General features: G+C 50.7%; 1 protein-coding gene across 4 annotated transcripts in view; it reads left to right on the plus strand.

The window, feature by feature from the left end:
• Positions 1 to 23,235, plus strand: part of RIMBP2 (RIMS binding protein 2) — a 91,219-nt gene extending 67,984 nt beyond the window's left edge. For 2 of the 4 annotated variants that reach the window (XM_041410303.1, XM_041410304.1), the window contains 12 exons: positions 421 to 1,218; positions 3,660 to 3,811; positions 4,952 to 5,413; positions 7,341 to 7,484; positions 8,804 to 8,959; positions 14,401 to 14,518; positions 15,309 to 15,493; positions 16,747 to 16,915; positions 18,259 to 18,365; positions 19,044 to 19,115; positions 19,325 to 19,459; positions 21,805 to 23,235. In XM_041410303.1, the coding sequence (XP_041266237.1) occupies positions 421 to 1,218; positions 3,660 to 3,811; positions 4,952 to 5,413; positions 7,341 to 7,484; positions 8,804 to 8,959; positions 14,401 to 14,518; positions 15,309 to 15,493; positions 16,747 to 16,915; positions 18,259 to 18,365; positions 19,044 to 19,115; positions 19,325 to 19,459; positions 21,805 to 21,996 (2,690 nt within the window). In that variant the 3' untranslated portion in view covers positions 21,997 to 23,235. Of the gene's footprint in view, positions 1 to 420; positions 1,219 to 3,659; positions 3,812 to 4,951; positions 5,414 to 7,340; positions 7,485 to 8,803; positions 8,960 to 14,400; positions 14,519 to 15,308; positions 15,494 to 16,746; positions 16,916 to 18,258; positions 18,366 to 19,043; positions 19,116 to 19,324; positions 19,460 to 20,026; positions 21,239 to 21,804 lie in introns of those variants that run through there. The other 2 variants (XM_041410306.1, XM_041410305.1) reach the window with 2 other exon arrangements.
• Positions 23,236 to 24,325: the final 1,090 nt, after the last annotated feature.

Here is a 24,325-nt window from a genome sequence, read left to right on the forward strand (position 1 = left end):
TTTAGTGGCAGTGCTCTGTGGCGTTCACGTGCCCTCTGAACAGAGAGAAGCTGTGGGACAAGCAGAGAAGAAGGAAAACATAATTCTTATCTCTCTTGCTGTGCCTGTGCTGTGCCATAGCAGAATGCCATATGGAGATTGTTTGCCCAGAGTGAGGATGTTTTGTTCCCTTGGCCTGTCAGGGCCAAGTGTGAGCGTGTGTGTGTGGGGACTGTCACGAGACAGTCACGGGAAGGATCGAGGTGAGTGCAGTTGTGAGCAAGGGTGAGTGCAAGGCAGATTCACTGTAGATGCAATGTGTATGGTACAGAATAATAAAATAATTATTTCACCAGCCTTCTGCTGGTGGAGTCCTCCTCATCATTTTCTCCACCCTTCGTCGGGGTCGCCCTGATTAATAATAGTGCTCTTTCCCTCCAGGAGAGCTTCTGGACGGGCAGAGGGGCCTGGTCCCTTCGAACTTTGTGGATTTTGTCCAGGACAGCGAGGCGCGGCCGTCGGGCAGCGAGCAGGAGCAGAACTTGGCGAACCGCGCGGGGCCGGCGCTGCAGGGAGAGCTGGAGACCAGCCCCCCCGGCCAGGCCGACCGCGGCGCGCTCAGCAACGGCACGGCCGCCCTGGACGTCAACATCGACGAGATCGGAGAAGACATCGTGCCTTACCCCAGGAAAATCACCCTGATCAAGCAGCTGGCCAAGAGCGTCATCGTGGGCTGGGAGCCGCCCGTGGTGCCGCCCGGCTGGGGAACCGTCAGCAGCTACAACGTGCTGGTGGACAAGGAGGTGAGGATGAACGTCGCCCTGGGCAGCAGGACCAAAGCCCTGATAGAAAAGCTCAACACCTCCACCTGCACGTACCGGATATCCATCCAGAGCATCACCAGCAAGGGCAACTCCGACGAGCTGCAGTGCACCTTGCTGGTGGGCAAGGACGTCATCGTCGCCCCCTCCAACCTGCGAGTGGACAACATCACCCAGATTTCTGCTGAGCTCTCCTGGCTCCCCACAAACAGTAACTACAGCCATGTCATCTTCCTGAACGAGGAGGAGTTTGACATTGTCAAGGCTGCTAGCTACAAGTACCATTTTTTTAATTTGAAGCCCAATATGGCCTACAAGGTGAAGGTCATGGCAAAGCCCCACCAGATGCCCTGGCAGCTTCCCTTGGAACAACGAGAAAAAAAGGAAGCCTTTGTGGAATTTTCTACATTGCCAGCAGGTTTGATATCTTCCTTCCTACCCCAAAACTCGACAGTTTAATTTCTCTGAAAATACTAGATAAAATACTTTAACCTACACAGCTTTTAGGGGATGTAAATGCATTTTGGTTGTGAAGGTGTAATCAACTTCATTGTACAATTTGAATTTGTAAAGTCAACAGATTTGTTATGTTTTGGAAAGTCTGAGGTTTTTTCCCACCTGGCTTTTACATTAGGAGTGTTGATAAGTGTTGTCAGTCATTTGCCATTATCCAAGGACACTGAAGTAGTGTTGAAAACTAGAGCAGAAATAAAGCAGTGAATTTGAAGGATAATCTCATAATTTTGGGGGTGTGTGGCAGCACCTGAAAAAATTTGAGTATCTTTCCTTATAGATTCACCTACCCATGGTCATGTAATCATGGCCAAGGAGGAGACCCCTCAGATATTCAGTGTTGCAGATCTGGGTGCCTCTGAAGGGACACTCAGCTGCAAGTGGCCCCTGGCACGTGAAGCATCAGCAGCATTCTGAGCTGGCTTTGCTCACTGCCTGCAGGGCGTGATCCCAGCAAGGGGCAGGAATTCATCCTGCTCCCCTCCTTGGTGGCTGTAGGAGAGGGGACATGGAGGGCAGCAGTGCTGTTGGGCAGGGGGAGTGAGGCTTCTGTGCCTCCTGTTGTGGTGCCAGCACAGTTCCCGTGGGAATGTCCTCAGCTCACACACTTCTGCACTTCTCTTCAGCCTGGGGCCACTCAGTGGTGGGTGGCAGTGCAGGGTGCTTGCAGGTGCAGTTCAGACCTGGGATGTGTCCTGGGGAGGTGGGAGGCACTGCCTGGCTGCTGGCTTGAACTTACTTCAGCTTTGCTGTTTAGGAAAGGCCTTTTGAGTGAGGCTTTTCCAGGCTTTTCCCATGCTGTACCTCCCTCTAGCTGTGAAGCCTGCTGAGCAGCGCAGAGCTGCTCTCTGCTGAGCAGTGAAGCCTCAGCTTCTGCAGCCAGAGCTCCCAGAATCTTCCCCACTGCTTCATTCCACTGGGAGCACTTCTAGAGAAACAAGCCAGCTTTTCACTGCTGTAGAGAAAACAAAGCAGCAGCTGCTGAAGTGATTAGAGGCTGATGCCTGATTGCAGAGTCGTTGGAGCAAAGGAAAAGGATGAATTTGGAGTCAGTGATGGGAGTTGCCATCATAGAGTGTCATGCAATTGAGCTCATCCTGATTCATCAAAGCAATGGAATTGATCACATAGAAATAGAAGTGTTTGTCTCTTGGGCACTCAGATCTAAAAACAGAAATAAGCACAGCATCAGGACCAGTGGGGCTGCTGCAGTTTTTGGAGCCAATTTATGTTAAAAACCCCGTGAGGAGCAAAGTGTAGCAGAATTCCAAAACAAACATTTATGTTGATGACCAAGACCATTGAAGATCATCAGGAATAATTTCCCATTTAATGATGGGAGGAAATAGGAGCCGTGCTGAGCCTCGGGCGTTGCAGTTTATTGAACCTATCTCTGCACAGCCTGTGAAGGTCGAGACAGACACCCTGGGGATTGTTTCCTTGTGGGAGAGTGGAAGGAAGGTGACTTCTCCTGCAGGAGCAGATTAATGCCATTGTCATTGGCAAGATGCTGGGTTAGAGCAGATGCATTCTTGTGAGCTGAGCAGCCTTGCTGAACTGGGAGTGCTGGCTGCCAATAACATGGGAAGGCCAGGAAAGCTGAAATTCGATCCTGAACCAGAATCTCTCTTGGCCAAGAATAGCATTAGGTCAATTTGCATACTCTCAACTTGCAAGATATAAATACTTTATAGACGCAGGGATGGTATGGGCAAAACCTTCCTGTTGTGCCTGTACTGTCCTGAACATGACCATGATTTTGTTTCCATGTCCACTAGAGGACGAAATTCAGTGTCAGCAAACCAGTGAAATGCACCGGCAGTTTGCCAGTGGTCTTGTGTGATATTTGCACCTGCATCACGCACAGCTGAAGTATTTGTAGCCTTTTTGGTAGCTGAACAGGGTCTGGCTGTGTTTAGTTTGCTGGGAGAAGCAGTCTCACAGAGCCAGGGTGTGTGTTCTGCTCTGCAGAGGTGGCTGCAGCCCAGCCCTGCTTCTGACAGCAGCAGCAGCAGCCTCTGCTCAGGGTTTGGTGCCTAAATTAACACAACAGGATGCTTGAAAAATTGATGAACTAAGAATCTCTGTGATATTTTTACTTTGGTTTTCTGGCCAAACTAGAGCTATTTATAGCAGGGTAATGCATTTAATTAAGGAGGAATGTGGTGTGCTGTTACACTAACACACTAAATGCCTTCAGAGGTTCCTGGGTGTGATTTTTGATTCAGGGCAGGGGAAGGAGCGTGGGCCCAGCCGTCCTTTAACCAGCTGGGGGAAAACGCTGCAGCTCCCTGCAGCCCAGCTCCCTGCTCCTGACCCAAGAGTGACCAGTGCCATCTCTCCTAGGTCCTCCAGCTCCACCTCAGGACGTGTCCGTGCGGGCGGGCTCCACGCCAGGGACCGTCCAGGTGTGCTGGAAGCCCCCAGCCCTGTCGGCGACGGGGACGTCCCACGGTGCCAGCGTCACAGGCTACGGTGTCTATGCCAAAGGGCAGCGGGTGAGTGCCCTGTGACCCTGCTGGCACTCAGCTGCCAGGGAAGGCTGGCACAGCCCTGCCAGTGGAGCCCGTCCCGGTTGTTGGGTTAACCCTTTCTAGGAGCCCCCTAGGGCTGGGGGGTTTGGGGATGAATGCCAGCTGGGTAAGGGCACACAGCCCTGGCTGGGCTCTCACAGCTCTGCTGGCAGCAGTAACCTGCTCCCTTTTGAGGAGCCCTCTTGGCCAGAGGGTTTGGGGGGTCACTGCTAGCTGGGTAAGGGCACACAGCACTGGCTGCCACTCACTCTGAGGAGCCTGAGGGCTGCACCCCGGCGGGCTGAGGGGAGGGCAGCAGCTGTTGGGTACTCTCAGCTGTTGGGTGCTCCCAGCTGTTGGTCTCTCCCGGCTGTTGGGCTCTCACGGCTGTTGGGTGCTCCCAGGTGTTGGGCTCTCACAGCTGTTGGGTGCTCTCAGCTGTTGGGCTCTCACAGCTGTTGGGTGCTCTCACAGCTGTTGATCTCTCCCAGCTGTTGGGTGCTCCCAGCTGTGGGGTTCTCACGGCTGTTGGGTGCTCCCAGCTGTTGATCTCTCACGGCTGTTGGGCTCTCATGGCTGTTGGGTGTTCACAGCTGTTGGGTGCTCTCAGCTGTTGGGTGCTCACGGCTGTTGGGCTCTCATGGCTGTTGGGTGTTCACAGCTGTTGGGTGCTCTCAGCTGTTGGGTGCTCACGGCTGTTGGGCTCTCATGGCTGTTGGGTGCTCCCAGCTGTTGGGTGCTCTCCCAGCTGTTGATCTCTCCCAGCTGTTGGGCTCTCACGGCTGTTGGGTGCTCCCAGCTGTTGGGTGCTCCCGGCTGTTGGGTGCTCCCAGCTGTTGATCTCTCCCAGCTGTTGATCTCTCACAGCTGTTGGGTGCTCTCAGCTGTTGGGTGCTCACGGCTGTTGGGCTCTCATGGCTGTTGGGTGCTCTCCCAGCTGTTGATCTCTCCCAGCTGTTGATCTCTCACAGCTGTTGGGTGCTCCCAGCTGTCGGATGCTCCCAGCTGTTGGGTGCTCCCAGCTGTTGGGTGCTCCCAGCTGTTGGGTGCTCCCAGCTGTTGGTCTCTCCCGGCTGTCGGGCTCTCCCGGCTGTCGGCGCTCACAGGTGGCCCGTGTGTCCCCAGGTGGCCGAGGTGGCGTTCCCGGCGGCGGAGGGCGCGGCGCTGGAGCTGCAGCGGCTGCGCGGCCTGGACGCCAGGGAGGTGACGGTGCGGACGCTCTCTGCGCAGGGCGAGTCCCTGGACTCTCCTCTCGCTGCCATTCCATCTGACCTCCTGGTGCCTCCAACCCCCCACCCCAGAACTGCTCCCAAACCTAAGCCATTAGCAAGTGCCGGAGCCCCAGAAACCAAAGAAGAACACCTAGGCCCACATTTGAGAAGGGATGAGTCCTGGGAGCAGACTCGCTCGGCGTCCCCCGTGCACGGACGCATGCTGGAGCCACCCGCCTTCCACGGCCCCCTCCAGGGCAGGAGGTCTCCATCCCCCAACAGAATCCTGCCCCAGCCTCAAGGCACTCCAGTCCCCAACACCGTCGCAAAAGCCATGGCCAGAGAAGCTGCGCAACGAGTGGCAGAGAGCAACAGGGTAAAGGCAAACTCCTTCCTGGGCCTTCTTGGGCTGGGCAGTTCAGGGTGGCACCTGCCATGGGGCTCTCTGGGCTGTGTGACACCTGCCATGGGGCTGGGCTGGGCTGTGTGACACCTGCCATGGGGCTCTCTGGGACACCTGCCACCAAAGATTGCTCATGGTGTGCTTTAAGGGCTGGGTGATCATTCCTAAGCTCTGAAGATCCATAGCTTGAGAGGCAGAGTGCTGAAGTTCTGGGCTGACAAAGCCCTCCTGCTGTCATGGATCCACAGGGAATTTTACACATTTCTCCTTCTCAGTGCTGCCTTTTCACTCACGTTTGCAGGTGCTTTTCACTCCAGCTCCTCGTGGAGCTGCCAGCAGTGTCACTGCCCAGGGACACCCCTGGTTTGGGAGCACCATGACCCGTGGCTGTGCACTGACTCAGGTCTTTGCCAGCTGATTTCAATCCCACATGTGGGGCTCTGGGGTCAGTGCAGCTGATGTGGATGCATCCTGACAACGTGCTGTGGGTTTTCCACACAAGTTTGCAATATTTAAGCACTCCCAGTGCCCTGGGCAGTTACCTTCTCATCACAAGCTGCTCACAACTGTCTGTTACTTCTTGCAAGTGTCACTTATTTCGTAGATTTTCTTGGTGCTTCATCTGGCAGTCACCAGTTATGTCCAGTTTTTAGTCTCCCACTGTATCTCCAAAACAGCTCCATTAATTTTGACAGTTCACACATGCCTTAACAGCCCCAGCTTATTGACTGTTCCTGCTTGGGGATGCATTTGATCCAGTGGGTAAATCAAGCAAGCTTCTGAGAACAAGAATAATTCTGGATCAATAAGGTCTGATAAATACATATGTATGCATCTGTATGTATCTTCCTTTTGTTTATAAATAAAACTGGAATGTAATAGAGGGAGAAAAGGCAATTGGCTTTTTGGCCCTCTGAGGTGAAAGTTGATTTAAGAACCATATAGGGAAAGAGAGCAGAAATACTTCTTCTGGTCTGGAAAATTGCTGACACAACATGTGCTCTGAACCACGTTTGATTACATTGGTTTAAGTGATGCTTGAAAGGTTTTATTCAGGAATCTGGACAGAAGTTTATAGAGAAATCAATTCTGAATTAAATCAAATCCTGCCAGGGATCTTGGTCATGTTTGGTCCCCTGTGGTGTAAATTCTTCACTCATGGCAAGTGCTGCAGGAGGAGCTGTGTGCCTGCCCCTGCCTGCTGGTGGCTGATGGGCACTGTCCCCAGAGCCAGCAGGAGCTGCAGGGGCCAAGAGGCTCCTCGGAGCCCAGCAGGAGCCCACGGCCTCATTTTGGGGCTGTTTTTGTATTGGGGTCACAAATGCTGCTGTGGTTGGACCTCCCCTGCCTGCCAAGGGCAAAGGAGAGTCTTTGCTGGCAGCCTCGGACTGCGGAACACGGAGAATTTGGTGAGTGCCACAGGAGGAGAGCTGGCAGCCCAGCTGATAAACACACAGGGCCAGGGAATTAAGAGCGAGGGTAATAAAACAGGCAAAAACTGGTGAAAAACTCCTCAAACGTTCCAGCCAGGGGGAACTAACAGTGCTTTAAAACATGAGTGCTTTTAAATGTTGTGTGCTTGAGTCTCTGTGTTTGTGTCCTGGGTGCAGGGCAGTGTCCCTCACTGCACTGTTCTCCCTCGGATGGACAGGAGCAGTGTTTGTGTTTGGATTTGTGTCCCTCACATCTCCCTGTTCCCCAGGTGGACAGGAGGAGTGTTTGTGTTTGGATCTGTGTCCCTCACATCTCCCTGTTCCCCAGGTGGACAGGAGGAGTGTTTGTGCTCAGTTTTGTGTCCCTCAGGTTTGGATCTGTGTCCCTCACATCTCCCCGTTCCCCAGGTGGACAGGAGGAGTGTTTATGCTCAGTTTTGTGTCCCTCACAGCTCCCTGTTCCCCAGGTGGACAGGAGGAGTGTTTTCAGCGACAGGAGCAGCGTGGCCCCGTACTCGGACGAGGAGGAGGATGGCTACGACTCGCCCAAGGTCAAGCGGCGGGGAGCCTCGGTTGACGATTTCCTGAAGGAGTCAGAGCTTGGAAAGCAAGTGAGTAGCCTGGCTTGCTGTGGTGCCAGGGGCTCAGCAGCAGCTGGGGGCTCTCGGGGGGCCAGCTCTGCCTGTGACACAGGTGACACAGACCGTGACACAGGTTATACAGGTGACACAGGCTGGGACAGGCTGTGACACAGGTGACACAGGCTGGGACAGGCTGTGACACAGGTGACACAGGCTGGGACAGGCTGTGACACAGGTGACACAGGCTGGGACAGGCTGTGACACAGGTGACACAGGCTGGGACAGGCTGTGACACAGGTGACACAGGCTGGGACAGGCTGTGACACAGGTGACACAGGCTGGGACAGGCTGTGACACAGGTGACACAGGCTGGGACAGGCTGTGACACAGGTGACACAGGCTGGGACAGGCTGTGACACAGGTGACACAGGCTGGGACAGGCTGTGACACAGGTGACACAGGCTGGGACAGGCTGTGACACAGGTGACACAGGCTGGGACACAGATGACACAGGTGGTGACACAGGCTGTGACACAGGTGACACAGGTGGGGCTGAGCCATGGGCAGGGATGCTCCTGTCCCTGTCGCTGTCCCAGGGGTCTCCTGAGCATCCTCCCTCCCCAGCCCCAGGCACGGGGTGCTGGACCCATGGGGGTGGCAGAGCACACAGAGCTGGGCTGCCCTGTCCTGCTGGGCCCGCTCTGTGTGAGGTGTCACTGCTCTGGGAAAGGGGAAGGGTTCCTGTGCATGGAGGCCTCCCCTGTAACCTGGCAGGAAACAAGCATGGTGTGGCACTGGCCCCAAGGAATGGAAAGGTGTTGCCAGAAGAATTTTGCACAACTGCGCAGCTTTTAGTCTGATCCCACTGAAAACAAATATTAAATATTTTTTTACATTACTTTCAAGAGAGATGTAAAGTCTGGAAAAGAGATGTTTTCTTATGTCTTGGCGTAGTTTGAAAAACTTTAGTCTAAGACCTGACTGCCTGTATTGAGGGTCCACAATGGTGGTAATATGCTGCAAGAATTAAATGCTGATCACTATTAAATTATAATGTGATGTAACAAACAGCTGCAAAGAACAGATGATCCATGAATTATCCTCAGGCTTTCACAATTTGGTCAGCAAGTCCGCTGATGCATGAAGGACCCCTTTAATAAGGGGAATTTAATCAAGACTAAACTAGATTGGGTGCTGTGAATGGCGATGTCCTTTACTGATCACCTGGGATGAGGCTGGATCTCCTGAACTGCCATCACAGAAGGGCAGAACGGAATTTCCAGGGCTGTGCAGGATCTCGGGGCCAGCAGGATCAGCACTCCAGCAGCCAGCTCTCTGTGTCCCCTCAGGCTCACTACTGCCTGGGGGATGAGTACCACACGGAGAGCAGCCGGGGCTCGGACCTGTCCGACATCCTGGAGGAGGATGAGGAGGAGCTGTACTCGGAGATGCAGCTGGAGGAAGGCCGGCGGCGCCTGAGCCTCACCTCGCACGGCGCGCTCAAGGTGAGCTGGGCACCCCTGGGTGCAGCCACTGCAGCTCCCTGGCCGGGCAGCTGGGGCTGGCTGCAATGCCTTCGTTACCTGTGGGTTGTCATTATGGGATAAATTAACTTACTGGGTGTTTTCCTGTATGTGATTGTTGCACTTGCAATTTCTGTTCTGCATCCGGGGACCTTCCCCCGTCTCTGTGAGGATATACTGCATGTGCTACCCCGGAAAATGAGTTGTTTCTGAACAAGGAGGTCTGTAAAAACTTACCAAACAACTTCTGGTTTTCCTGTCTGAGTGGTTTGTCCATGTACCCAGTGCTGGTCCCATCCCTTCCACAGGCTTAAAGCATTCCTGTAAGAAAGGGAGTTGTTTCAGCTTTGTTTATCAATGCTTTGTCAGAACTCCTTGTGCTCTGAATTTTAGGGAACCACCAGAGAGAGTAGGAAATACGTTCCAGAAATATTGCTTTAGTACAGGAATATTCATCATGAAAGAAACTTCAGTGCAACAACTCAAGCATATGCAGAACACCAAACACACCCAATACTGAATATATATTTGCCATATTATATTTGTACATGTGAATTGTATTTGCTTCTTTACGTGTGTAGTAGTCACACAAACTGGGTTTTCTTAGGAAGCACAAACCCCCAGGTTAACTGGTTCTTCAGCAGATTGCTATTTAACTAAAATCAGTACTATTTTGTCATGCATACAAGAATTCTGACCATTCTTATGGCTGCTTTCACGTGCTGTAAATTCAGTCCTTTTATCCTGATACTGTCTGCAGTGAGACAGGTCCCTTTTCAAAAGAAGAAATTACCAGTGTTTGTATTACTGCACCAGCACAAAGGTTGAAACCAAAATCCTTCTGTGTGCTCATTGTATCCCCTTCCCCTGGCAAAAAGAATAATCCCTGGACTGTTCTTGTTCTTTGTGCATCAGAAGGTGTATTTGCTTCTTGGATTTAAATTAGTATTACCAGTGTTCATATTGAGAAAGTTCCAGAGCCTTAACTGGTGTAGGAAATGGTTTTTGACCTGCGAAGGTTTGCAGACTTCTCTTGGTGTAGTTCATGCTTGTGCTCTTTTTTCCACTTCTGTGGCGCTTTATCTCAAGTTTCTCAGGTGTTATACACATTTTGGAAACAGAGGAAAATAGGTGAAACAGTCTAAAGTAACTTGTAAAGTTCCCTCTGCCTGGAAGGGGACAAGATTAAAATGGCAGCTAAGTTTAGACTGCTCAGAGAGAGATGGTGCTGACATCTGCAAGAGGATCTGTCGTTATTTCTGGGTGCTCCTGAGCCCAGAGATGCCCCTGATCCGGGCATTAGGCACAAGGAGAGATGATCTCTGATGCAGAACCCATAATCCTGGCAGTCAGAGCCAGCACCTCCTGCCCTGTGCTCCCTTCCCTCTCCCAGAGCCCAGCCAAGGCTCTCCCAGGGTTCTTTGTCAGTGCTTTGTGGAAATGGAATAAGAAAATTGCCCATGTATCTGCATGTCCAGAATCTTGCTTTACCCAGGCTGGGATAGTTTTGACCTGCTTCTGGCACAAACAGACTTTTATGTCTGCTCATAGGCTGCTGTTCAGGCACTGGTTTTGTGAAGCAGGTACAAGATCAGGATGGGGTTTGATGGCAGTGCAGACCAAGTGGCATCAGAGGGCAGCCTGTGTCCCAGGGGGCTTTTCCCTGCGAGCCAAGCTTTGAAAATGGTGCAGGCTGTTTAGAAAACCAGAACTCCTTCAATGATGGCTTGGAGTAGCTCTCCTCTGACAGGACACTGAAGATATTTGCTACTTCTGTAGGCAGCCTTAAGAGATGCAAAGCAAGCGAGCTCGCTAGGGCAGAGCTGTCGTTCTCAGATATGAGAAAATCAGGTGGCAGTTTGGCAAGGAAGGAGTTTTAGTGCCATTCTCACCCACCATGCTGGAACCTGTCTGTGGCCTCCATCACTCCGTTCAGATGCATGAGTTTATTCTGGTTAAGAGCATCACTCAGTTGTTTGTACTGACCTCTCATGTTGTACCTGGCACCCAGCAACTTCTTAATCACGTCTTTATTTTTCACAGATCCTCATTCAAAGCATGACATCCTTTTCATGATATAAGCTGCATGTCTTGTGTTTGCCATTGCTCTAAGACTAATTCTGTCTTTATTTTTCTTTTCTCCCTTTTCCCTCCCATTTTATTTTTGTCACACACTCTTTGTTCCCTGTCTGGTTTTTAACATTACATAATCTTAAGGAGTTCGATAAGAATAAGACCACTGAAGCCCCTTTTTTGGAACAGCCTGGCTTTCCCCAGCAGACACACCACAGTAAAAGGCTTTTCAGTATTCCAGAAGTGGCTGAAGAGGACGGTGAATACTCTGAAGTGCTGTACAAGCAGGGTTTAGGTATGCCCTATAAAAAGAACCCCAGAATAGCTAGAGGCCCCAGGGCTCGCAGGCCCGGCCGTCGGGAGCAGCAGCACAGCCCCCGGTACCCGGGCACGGCCAGGCCGGGGCTGCAGGAGCTGGACGAGCGAGGATGCAGAGGCAGAGGCAGGCAGCCCCTGTCCCGCAGCCCCGACAGCGGGCTGGACTGCGGCAGCGAGGAGGAGGAGCAGCCCCGGCACGGCTGGGGGCCCTGGGGCAGCGATGAAGAGCAGCCCTGGCACAGTTTCACACCCCAGAGGGGCAGCGAGGAAGAGCAGTGCAGGTTCGGTGTCAGACCCCAAAGGGGCAGCGATGAAGAGCAGCCCTGGCGTGGTGGCAGAGCCCAAAGGGGCAGAGATGAAGAGTGGTCCAGGTTCGGTGTCGGACCCCAGTGGGGCAGTGATGAAGAGGAGTCCCGGTTCGGTGTCAGACACAGGAGTGGCAGTGAGGAAGAGGAGATCCGGCACACTGTCAGAGCCCAGTGGGGCAGTGATGAAGAGCAGCCCCAGCACGGTTTCAGACCCCACTGGGGCAGTGATGAAGAGCAGTCCCGGCACACTGTCAGAGCCCAGTGGGGCAGTGATGAAGAGCAGCCCCGGTTCGGTGTCAGAGCCCAAAGAGGCACTGATGAAGAGGAGTCCCGGCACGGTTTCAGACACAGGAGTGGCACTGATGAAGAGGAGCCCCGGCGCGCTGTCAGACCCCAGAGGGGCAGTGATGAAGAGGAGTCCCGGCACGCTGTCAGACCCCAGAGGGGCAGTGATGAAGAGCAGCCCCGGCGCGCTGTCAGAGCCCCGCGGGACCCCGAGCCCTGTCCCTGCCGGAGGGGCTCCCGGCCGCTGCTGGCCCGCAGGAGGACCCTGACCAGGCAGAGCAGCATCGAGGAGGATTTCGGGGAGCTGGCAGCCCCGGCCGGGGGGGCCCAGGGCAGCGGGGGCCGCAGAGCCCCAGAGGGGCAGGGGGGCTGGAAGAGCCACCCTCAGCCAGCTGGCCCTAGGGCAGCTGCTGTCCTTGCAAAGCCACCCCACAGAGATGCAGAAGACTCTCTGGTGTGTGAACTATCTTCCTTCTAACATCTGCTTGCCAAATCAGTCTGTTTTCTTTCGTTTCTTTATTTTTTTGTTCTTTTTTCTTTTTTTTTTTCCCAAGTTGATTTTTAAAGTCCGTCCTTTGGACCCATCTGCTACATTTTCCCCCCCATTTTTTTTTTTTTTTCTTCCCCATTCATTTTGGTTTATTACTCTGCATTTTCATTTATGGTCCTCTTTAGTGTCATGCTGAAATCAGATTAATTTGCTTTGCAATGATTTTCCCCCCAAACAAATTACAATAATGGCTGCTTTTATTAAAGGACAACTGAATCTAAATTTTAATTAAGGGTTAGCTGAACTATAATTTTTCCAAAAGATTGCTTTTCTTTATTTTGCCCATCTGAATGTTGCTCTAAAAAAAAAAAAAAAAAAAAAAAAGAAAAGCTGCATTTTTAACTGGAGAAATGTCTCATCCATGTTTTTATTTTTTTTTTTTATTATTGTCAAGGAATTCATTTCATCATGTTGTTTTTATTCATCTCATTCCCAGAATTTTCAGGATATGCTCTTTATCATGGAACATCTCAAGACAAGAACCAAGATTCTCCCCCAGTGTGACGGTGACCCAGATTTGTGGAGTCACAGCTTCATCATTTTCATTTTCTGCCTTATCTCTGCGCTGTCACCACGCTGCCGTCCTTGTTAGACCATCTCTTCTTGCCTTTGAAGTTGCAGACTGCATCTCTGCAGAGAATGCAGGCACAGAGCTGCTTCCAGGGGGAGCCCAGGGCCCCTCCCCACCTGCCAGGGATGCTCTGCAGCGCCTTGCCTCTTTGCATTTCTGCCCAGTAATGTCCAGAGGAGCCTCCAGCTGTCAGGATGCATCCCCAGAGAGCAGAGCCAGCCCTGCAGCCCTGCCTGCAGCACCCGGGCTGCACACCACTGCATCCTGACAGGAGAGCAGGGCCAGCCCTGCAGCACCCAGGGTGCACACCACTGCATCCTGACAGGAGAGCAGGGCCAGCCCTGCAGCACCCGGGCTGCACACCACTGCATCCTGACAGGAGAGCAGAGCCAGCCCTGCAGCCCTGCAGCACCCGGGCTGCACACCACTGCATCCTGACAGGAGAGCAGGGCCAGCCCTGCAGCACCCAGGGTGCACACCACTGCATCCTGACAGGAGAGCAGCCCTGCAGCCCTGCAGCACCCAGGGTGCACACCACTGCATCCTGACAGGAGAGCAGAGCCAGCCCTGCAGCACCCAGGGTGCACACCACTGCATCCTGACAGGAGAGCAGAGCTCACTGTGCTCCTGGAGCTGCCAGCCCAGGCTGGAATCACCCCTGCAGCTCCTCCCAGCAGAAGTGGTGCCCGGGCTGGGCTCATGCCAGTGACAGCAGGACAAGCTCTGGAGAGCTGCCACGGCCCCTGCAGGCCCCAGGCAGCTGAGCCAGGTGGAGCCTGCAGCCCTCCTGCACTGCCCTGACCGTGCAGACCCTGCCAGGCCAGGACCAGGAGTGCCCAGGGCCACCAGGAGTGCCCAGGGCCACCAGGAGTGCCCAGGGACACGAGGACCAGAGCTGGGACTGCAGGTGTGCCCTGCCAGGTGTGCCCTGCCAGGTGTGCCCTGCCAGGTGTGCCCCACCTGCACAGCTCTCAGCCTGCCCGTGCCACTCTTCAGGACACCCAAACGCCACCTTAGCCGCAACAACAAAGGCAAAAGAATATTTCCGAAGTTATTCTTTTCTTTTCTTTTCGTTCTGACGTGTGACTGCTGGTCTACAAAGCTCTGCCATAAACCAAGGAACCATTTTTTTTCTTTTGCAGGTTTGCCAGGCAGCAGTACTCACTTTTCAGCTAACCTTTCAGTTAAAAGCTAAGTTTAGTTGCCTTTAGAGCTTATGCTTCCAATTGTGATTGACCCGATTCATGTCCAGCCGCGTAACCACGATGTCGCCATGCATGGAACTGACAAGCCTGTTCTTTCTGTCGTTGTTTTTTAGCTTTTAGGTAACCCAGCCTCTGCAGGACGGCCTGACAGGGTGGAGCATGCAGGGCGAAGGTCCTCCCATGGCAGTGCAGTGCCACAAAGGTCTCGGCCCCTGCTGGTCCCTTCCATTGGTTAGTTGGACAGAGCGGTGCATTCCTGGTTTTGCAGCCTCAGGGCTGGGAGGAAAACCTTAAAAACCAACAGAGTTGGGAGGAAATCCTTAAAAACCAACAGAGTTGGGAGGAAATCCTTAAAAACCAACAGAGTTGGGAGGAAATCCTTAAAAACCAACAGCAGGCTGTAGTCTGGAGCCAGGCTGCTCCTGGTTTAGAGGGGTGAAATGGGTGCAGGCAGCTCTGCTGGCAGGAGCCTGCTGGGCTTCCCAGGGTGAGAGTCAGCACTCACTGACGCTGCTGGGAGCTTTTCCTGCCCCTCCGTGGCTGCTGAGAGTGTTTAAGCTTGCTTGAGCTTAGACAGAGTTGGATCTCAGCTCAAATCTGCTGGCAGGTACTTTATGGTCAGTGAAATCAGTGTGGCCATCCAGGCCTCCATCCAGCCATGCACCCTGCCATTCATCAGCCATCGTTTTGTGTTCACTTGCCAGTCTCTGGACTACTTTTTTCATTAATTCATGGCAAACTCTTGCAAACCTAACAAAAATGGCTTTTACGTGAGCTGTGCAAATGTCAGTCTGGTACAGGAAATCAGCCCAGCTTCCAGTGTGGGTTTTAGAAGCTTTTCTCTAAAATAGAAACTTGCTAATAAAAAACCCAAAAAACCCACCAAGCTTTATAGGACATGCAGTGAGGTTTGGGGTTTTTTCACTGAAATGCCAAACACGTTTCAAATGTTAGTGGGAGAGTTGGATGATGAGGCCAACTTGCATTACTGAATTGTTCTTCTCTGAATTTGCTTTCACAGATGGCTATGGTGGTCATGACCGTCTTTCTCCAGACATTTACGAGGAATCTGAAACAGATGCTGGCACAGAAGATCTTTCTACTCGAATATTTGTTGCACTTTTTGACTACGACCCGCTGACGATGTCCCCGAACCCCGATGCTGCAGAGGAGGAGCTGCCCTTTAAGGAGGGACAGATCATTAAGGTGAGATCTGGAACCAAAGGAAGCCAGGACACTTCTACAAAAGCACTTTTACAGCAGGCTCTCCTTTGTGCCCTGGAGAACGCTGCCTGTGTGGGCAGAGCCCAGGGGCTTCCCCCTCAGAGCTTCAGGCTGCAAATCTCACTGGGCCTGGTAATTAATGTCCAGTGCTAATGGCTCAGAAATGATCACAAAGCTCTCGGAGTTGCTGTAGACAGTCAGGGCCAGTCCTTATTAAAGATTCAGGTTGAGCCCAGAATTGTGCCTCTGGAGCTCCCAGTCCCCTGGCCCAAGCCCTGCAGGGAGAGCGGCTGCGGAGGGATTTTGGCAGAGCTGCAGGTGCTGAGCTCTCCTAGCTAACACACACCCCAGATGAATGCAAGCCCCACACTGGCTGTTCCTGTTCCCTTTTCTGACACTTTGGTGCTTGTTTGCAGCCCGGGAGCTGCTCTGCTGGGCACCACCACAGGGGCAGGAGCAGCTGTGCCAGCCCAGGGGAAATTGGGCTTTTGGGGCAGTCTGGGACAGAGCCCCAAAAATGCCCAGTCCTTTGAACATTACCCATTTCAGAGACTAAATTGTAATTAGAACTGGTAAATACTGACAGCCTTCCACTGTGTTGGGCTGGGCCCTAACACAGATGTCTGCACCTAGCTCACAATCTTCATGCTGTTAAATATTTTGTTTAGTGTTTTGCTTACCTCACATGTTTCAAGGTTTATGCCAAAGAAAAACAACGTGTTAAGAGTTTCTTTTCCTCTACAAGAACATTCATTTAATTCAGCTATTTTTTATATACCTTAAGTCATGTTTTTAAATTAAATCAGGAGACAATAGCAGAGCTTAAGTCCATTATGTATGAGATAAGCATTTTTGGTCGTATAAGTTACTTGAATCAAAATAATAACATTTTGGCACCATTTTGCAAATGTTTGATTTTGAATATAGTGCCATAATAATTCCATAAACATCAAGTAAACATCTGGCTCAGCACAGTGAAAAACTGATGGCTTTTGATGCACTTTTTTGTCCCTTTCACTGCCAACAAAAAGAAAGTCCAAATTCTGCTTATGTGTCTGAAGTCACAATTCAAACAAATACAATTCTAGTTTTATAACCTAAGTCAGAGTGGTCCAAAACTATAATTCCACATCTAAACTGCAGTTGTCATCTGTGCTTTAGTCCCCCTTAGCCTGCTCTGGAGTTCCTGAATGCTAAAACCTTTTTGACCAATGTGATGGTTCTTTGAATATCAGGTTTATGGGGACAAAGACGCTGATGGGTTTTACCGTGGAGAAACCTGTGCAAGAGTTGGCCTTATCCCGTGCAATATGGTCTCTGAGATACAGGCAGATGATGAAGAGATGATGGACCAGCTTCTTAAACAAGGTTTCCTTCCTTTGAACACTCCAATTGAGAAAATCGGTAAGGGGAAGCACAGACATTCCCTTCACACTCCTGGCTCTCTCAGCCTGGCTGCATCCGCTTTACCTCTTGTTCTTGTGCAGATGCAGCTACATTTTGCAGTAATTTACTGTCCCAGGGGATGCATTCTGTGTCAGTGTCTGGGTGACTTTATACAACCAATATTTAACCTTGGTGATAGCATTGGCTGCAAACGGGGACCTGCAGCTTCACCACTCCACTTGTTGCTTTCTTTTCTGATTTAAATGGAAAAAAAAAGTGGATTTTGTGTCCTGAAATATTTCTGGGCACAGAGCACAGTCCCTGAGCTGTGGAGTCTGGCGTGCACAGTGGGCTGGGGGTTGTGTGCCTCAGACCAGAGAGAGGCAGGGCACAGTTATTGACTGTTATTATTGTCTGTGGGTTGTGCGTGGCTGCACAGCCTCACCTGTGTGGGTGTGGGAAAGGGTGTGGCTGTCACCTGTGCCAGGGCAGTGCCACGCTGCTCCCGCTCTGCTGCAGGAGGCCGTGAGCAGCAGCAGCTGCAGGGCTGTGCCGTGGCAGTGACTGCAGTGCCTCTGGCAGTGACTGCAGTGCTGCAGTGCCTGTGGCAATACCTGCAGTGACTGCAGTGCCTGAGGCAATACCTGCAGTGCCTGAGGCAGTGACTGCAGTGCCTGTGGCAGTGACTGCAGTAACTTTAGCCATACCTGCAGTACCTATATCGATACCTGAGTACCTGTATCAGTACCTGTGGCAGTACCCGAGTACCTGTGGCAGTACTCGTGGCAGTACTCATATCAGTACCTGTGGCAGTACCCCAGTACCCATGGCAGTACCTGTATCAGTACCCATGGCAGTGCCCGTGGCAGTACCCGAGTACCCGTGGCAGTATCCGTGGCAGTACTCATGGCAGTACCCGTGGCAGTACCCGTGGCAGAACCCGAGAACCTGTGGCAGTACCTGTGGCAGTACCCGTGGCAGTACCCGAGTACCCGTGGCAGTACCCATGGCAGTACCCCAGTACCCATGGCAGTACCTGTATCACTACCTGAGTACCCATGGCAGTACCCAAGTACCTGTGGCAGTACCCATGGCAGTACCCGAGTACCCGTGGCAGTACCCGTGGCAGTACCCGAGTACCCGTGGCAGTACCTGTGGCAGTACCTGTGGCAGTACCCGTGGCAGTACCCGAGTACCCGTGGCAGTACCCGAGTACCCGTGGCAGTACCCGTGGCAGTACCCGAGTACCCGTGGCAGTACCCGAGTACCCGTGGCAGTACCCATGGCAGTACCCGTGGCAGTACCCATGGCAGTACCCGTGGCAGTACCTGTATCAGTAACCCTCTCTCTTCCCCGAGCAGAGCGCGGGGGCCGGCGCGGGGGCCGGCAGCAGCCGCTGACCACCCGGAGGATGGTGGCTCTCTATGACTACGACCCCAGGGAGAGCTCCCCCAACGTGGATGTGGAGGTAGGGGCAGAGCCCGTGGGGCTGGGGGCACCCCGGGGGCACAGAACCTGGCAGCTTCCTCAGGCGCCCTTTAAAATGTTGTTTGGGTTTGGTTTTAACTGGTGAATTGTAGAAGCAGAAAGTGAGATTTGAAATATGTGGGACTTGGTGCTTTAAAACACAGCCTGGGTTGTTTTCTGTTTCCTGTTGAACCGAATCTTTTTCTAAATTATGGTGTTTCGAAGCAGTTTGGCCAACAAATCAAACAAATTGTGCTGATGTATTGCAAAGATTTTGTTTGTTCTTTCTCCCTTGACCACAGGAAATTAAACATAATTTAAAAGCCCCGCCCTAATTGCATTTGAGCCCCAGACAATTAAAAGAGCCCAGTGCCCTGTGTGGTGGTCAGAGAGGAGCTGCCCATGTGAAGGTTTTTGAAGAGAATCCAGCACAGCTCCAGTGCAGGAGCGTTGTGCCTCGGGGGCTGAGCTGGGTGATGTGCAGAGCTCCTGAGCAGCTCCCTGAGCTGTTCTGCACCTCAGGCTTAGCAAGCTGAGGAAAAAACCCCAAGAAAAGAAAACCAAGAGGTTTGTCTCCCAAAGATCAATTTGGTTTCACCAGTGTCTTAGCATGAATCTGAGTGGATTCCCTATGGTAAGAAAAGGCTGATCTTTGCCTGTCCCTGCTCCTTCCCTGCAGGCCGAGCTGACGTTCTGCACTGGGGACATCATCACTGTCTTTGGTGAGATCGATGAAGACGGATTTTACTACGTAAGTTGGGTCTGCTGGCTCACCCCAAACTGCTCCCAGCCTCACCAAACACCAGCCTGGGGAGGGGATGCGGAATTGTCAGAGCTCTCAGCATCCCCAGGGGCCTTAGATGGGAATTTCCTCTTGAAAGAGGCAGAAACATGTCCCTGCCTCCTTGGGAATAAATGTGCTGGGGTGAAAGCGCTCACTGAGCCCTGCCTGTGCTCCAGGGTGAGCTCAATGGGCAGAAGGGGCTGGTTCCTTCCAACTTCCTCGAAGAAGTGCCTGACGACGTGGAAGTGTTCCTGTCCGAGGCGCCCTCGCGCTGCGCGCACGACGCGGCCCTGCGACCCAAGGCCAAAAGGGTAAGCTGCCCACCCAGCAACACCTGAGCTTCCCCCTGCCATTTCATCCTGTCTCCTGTGTAATTCTGACTTCACTTTCCACATTACCTTTCAGTTCATTTCCCCATTTAAGGTTATCTTTCAAATATATAAAATAAAATGTGAGGGAAAGTGGCTTTGGCCTTCGCTAGCTGGTTACATTTGTAAATGGAGAAACGAAATTGGCTGGTTGATTGCAGCCATTACAGTACCATCCTTTATGACCTGAATTTAAGCAGCTCTTTCCTGGTGATAGTTATTTCCCAAAGCTTCTAAACTGCTCTTACTGAAAAGGTTCTTGTGCACAAAAGACTGGTACCAGTGTTCCTCTAAATACAAACTGTAACTGCAGCTGCTGGACTGACAGTGGTCATCTCTTAATCCTTACAACTTCCCCTTCCAATTAATTGCTCAGAGACTTCTCTTCCGTGAAAGAATTAATCATGTTTAGAGTATCTCATTTTTGGTTTTGTTTCATCACTGCAATACTTTTATATATTATATATTTTATATATATTTTTATTTCTTTGCTCATCTGCTTGGAAACAGAAGAAGAGTGTTCATTTCACACCTTAATAAGGCAATGTAGCCTTCACGTAAGTGAGCAACTGAAGATACCAATAGAGATTTCAATTAAAGCTACCTGGCTATCTAATGCAAGTCTTGAAACTTAATTGTGGGGGAAAAGAAAAGAAATATGTCTCCAAACCCCTTGGCCACAGAAGAGCAGGCTGCATGCCTTTGCTGTACCTAGTCAAGTCCTCTCCTTTGTTGGGAGCCAAATCCTTTGAATCAGGAACGCTCTGAAATCCATCAGCCCTCCCTTTGCAAGGGCAGCGTTTGGAACATATTTCTTCCCGAGCTCAATGTTTATGTTTACATAGAGAGGAGAGTTTGATGTCTAACTACCCTGCAAACAAAGCTGCATATTGCATTGCTAGCCAAGCTGGGATGTAAAAGTTCCAAGCTCCTGAGTCAAGAGAAAAGCACAACAGCTGCAGCCCTTGCAGAGGCAGCAGTGCAGTTTACAAGGGGATAGTTGGCTCTGAAACTCACTGCACTCAAACACAGCTGCTCAAATTGTCTGCCTTAAAACGTGTTTTCCACAATGGATTATAGCCCAGTTTGCCTAAGACCAACTATTCAACGCTTCTGAAAAAAGCCCCTCCCTTGGTCCAGTTCCCTGGGATTTTTCCTGGGAGTTACATTTGCAATATTGGCAACTGTTTGGTTTACCAATGCAATAGAGTCTCGACCTGAAACATGCAGCTCACTGAAGGAATGCATTAGACTCGATATCTGGTATCTTCAGGTGTACGTTGGGGTGCTTTACCAAGTTGTTTTGGTTTGGTTTTGGTTTGTTTTTTTTTGTTTTTTTCATTAGAATTAGACCTTGATTTAAAATCAAAGTAGGCTTGAAGCCCCTTTGCTTAACTCACTGTTGCACACCGAGCCAGTCAATTGCTGACGTTTTCACTTGAGCTGCAAGCCAGCAGGCCTCCCCACAGCATGGATTCACTGTGAAAATACCTTAATTGATAGTAACCATTGTGCCAGCTGGGCACTGTAGTTAGGATAGCCTGAGTAGATGTAATTTTAGCATTTTCATCCAAGTGCTTTCGATGACTGAAAAAAAAAAAAAGCTGTTCAAAATATTTAGGAATGCTGTCACCTAACAACCTCATAGCTGCAGCATACGCATCAAGCACTCAGGGCCTTTAAGCTTTCTTTGATTGCAATTAAGGTTCATTTTAGCTTTTTCTTTTTCCTTTTTTTTTTTTTTTTAAGCCAGTGTGCCATCTTCTCTAATCTGTACATAAAGTTTGCTAGCCAATTTTAAAGAAAAGGCATTTAAAGGACATTAAAAAGTAAGTGATCATGTAGCATTTTAAGTAATTTCTTCTGAAAAGAGTTTGGCTTCTATAGATTGCTAATCTGTAGTAATTAACATGTTTATTTTTCTTAAATCTATAGCTGAAAGTATCCCTCGCATTTTAGTACTATCAGAGTACTGAAATGAAAAACCAAAGCCAGTTTTGTGGCTTTTGTGGCCAGAATTCTGGCAAAGCAAGCATATCCAACATTTCCTTTAAAAGGGCATAACCAAAACTGGGCTTTATTGGTGGGGTTTTGATTTCTATACATTTTTTTTTCTCTAAATTGATGTATTCTCCATAAGCCCAGGCAGTGTTTTAAGCCAGAGAGAAGAAAGAAACCAGCCCTTTTGTTTAAGTGGGTAATGGGACAAGGGATGTTACCAAGTTTCTTGCTGCTGAGGGCTTTGAGGCGTTCAAAGATTGAATAAATGATAACAATGTACCTACTAGGTTCCTCCCGAGAATACAGGTACAGCCCGGCGAGCAGCTTCCCCCACAGTGCACCTCCAGCCCGGGTCACCTCCGGCACCCCTGCTGGGCTCTGGTAGCCCCGCGCGAGGCAGGGACGTGGCCTCGAAAAAGAAAAAGGGGCTGCTTTCCAAAGGCAAGAAACTGCTGAAAAAGCTTGGTGCAGTGAAATGAGTCATGTGCTCCTGGACAACTTGTAAAGCTTCCAGTCTGTGTACTTTTTTTTTTTTTTTAAAAAGTCAAAACTAGGGCTTTCATGACTATGCAGTACTTTACCAGACCGTTGCATTTTTAACTCTGACATCAATAGAATCATGCCAATTGCTTAATCAAAACAGCAAGAGAAAGAGGGAAATGGATTTGTTGTTGCAAAAACGTTTTTAAAAGTTAAAAAAAAAGAAAAAAAAAAAAAGTTATGAGATTAAGACCAGAAGAACATGGTTTTATTTGAAGTCATCTCAACACCTGCAACTCCACTGAAAAATCTCAGCCTTTAGTCTCCTTTAACCATGACTGGGGGGAGAAAACTCTCTTCACTGTTTGCTGGTTCAGAGAGATCACCCCCCTGTATCCAGTCATGAACAGAAATGGTCTTGAAACTCCTAGTTGAATCAGCCTTGATGTTTTGCCTTATTAATGCACAATGATTTGTACTGTCTAATAAACATGCAGCGTGTCCTTTGTATGTACTGTGTGTTCAGCTGTCTCCATCCTCCCTCCACCACGAGGAACCCTGCTCCTGCCCCAGCCCCGATGGACTCCTGGGAGCGTGCAAGTGCAGTGCTGAGCGCTTTCCAGTGTTTGCTGCCCCAGCAGAAAGCAAACCCTTGCACTGCTTTGCCATTCTCCCTGCCCCGGAGCCAGGCAGTGTCAGTAACTCAGAACCTCAGCCCATTTCAGCCCTCCAGTTTGGGGCTCCTGCTTCCCTGCTCTAAGCTGCTGGGGAAAGCCAACTGCACACCAGAACCTCTCTGTTCCCCCAGTTTCTTTTCCGTGGAGGGCCAGCCCTAGGTTGAAGGCATTTCCATGCTGCTGCTGCCAGACAGGCTCAGGTCCCTCCAGAGGACAGTGCCACAGCACAGCCCCTGCCAGGCTGCAGCAGGCTCCAATCAAACCCCAACTGCAACATTGGCATACCACAAAAAACAACCCTACACACCGATGGCAGTCATTGGCTGTTACTATTTTGTAATTCTTGTCCATTTGTAAATTGTTTTTACTGTTTATACATACTTTTCAGACTGCCTTTCTTTTTGTAATTTACGGAAGGTTTATAAATGAATGATCAAAGCTTCCCCATTGTGTCTTCAGATAATGTAAATGACTGTAAAATACTGTGTGCTAGATTATAACATTTAATTAAAGAAAATAACTGGCCTACATTTGTGGTAAAGTACTGTGTGGGTGTGTGCATGTGTACAAGCGTTGTGTATTATATTTTATATAAATAAATCATTTGATATTTTGTAGAGTGCAGTATGTTTCATAAATCCACTGTGTCAGCTGCTGGCTTGTGGTGTCAGCCTTTTTTCAGAGCTGTCCACGGCTGCTGAAGTTTACTGCAGAATAAAGAAAGGCTCCTGTAGCTGCAGCAGCTTGCCAGAGGTAAAAAAGGGTTGCAAAGCTACTCCAGCCACTGTCCCACGTGTGCCCAAAGCCCAGCAGTGAAGTACAAAACACACAGAACAGGCCCAAGCGGGCGAGGACTACAGCAACAACTTTATTTAAACCTCATAAAGAAAAGCAACAAGGTTCACAACAAGGTGGTCAAGAAAACCAGCACTAATCTGAATTTCTCTATGTGTTTGACTCTGCTACTGCAAAATTCTGAAATCAACCTCCCTCCCCACACCTGCTGCTAGTTTCACAAAATGGGCTGCAGAACAGTGACCAACGAAAACCTCAGACGTGAACAAAGCGGGGCTGCTTCCCGCTGCTTGCAACTCCCAACCAAAAACCCCAAGCGTGGCAGTGCACTGACATCCTGCTGCAGTGGCATTTCCCAGTTGTGTTACGCTGCACCAGCCCAGCAGCTCGGCTCTGTCCGAGCCCGAGTGACACGGAGCAGCAGGGCCAGGACACGCCTGAGCCCGGGCCCAGCCCTGCAGCTGAGCCAGGGCTGGCACACAGCAGCCCCTGAGCCTGCAGAGCCCTCGCTGCCCCAGGGAGAGCCACGGCAGCACCGCAGCTTGTGGCTGCTCTGCACATCCTCCCGACGAACTGCGCGAGCCCCGCAAGGCTCTGCGTCGCCTTCGAACAAAGCCGTGGGAACCAAGAGCATCTGGTCACCTCCTAAGGTGTGCAACAGTTCAGGAGACAAATGTGGCCCTCATTTTAACCAAGAAAAACAAGGAATCAACAGTATTGAAGCATTTTGAAAATCAGAAGGGTAAATACTAGTGGAAGAGTTTGGATTCTGGTCTGCATAACTCCATCTCCCATGCAAGAAGTAATTCTGTAATTCTCAAAATGTAAATTAACAACCAATAAACCTTTGAGAAGA

The sequence above is a fragment of the Onychostruthus taczanowskii genome, unplaced genomic scaffold, assembly GCF_017590055.1.
Source record: "Onychostruthus taczanowskii isolate IOZ18803 unplaced genomic scaffold, ASM1759005v1 scaffold32, whole genome shotgun sequence".
Lineage (NCBI taxonomy): Eukaryota > Metazoa > Chordata > Aves > Passeriformes > Passeridae > Onychostruthus > Onychostruthus taczanowskii.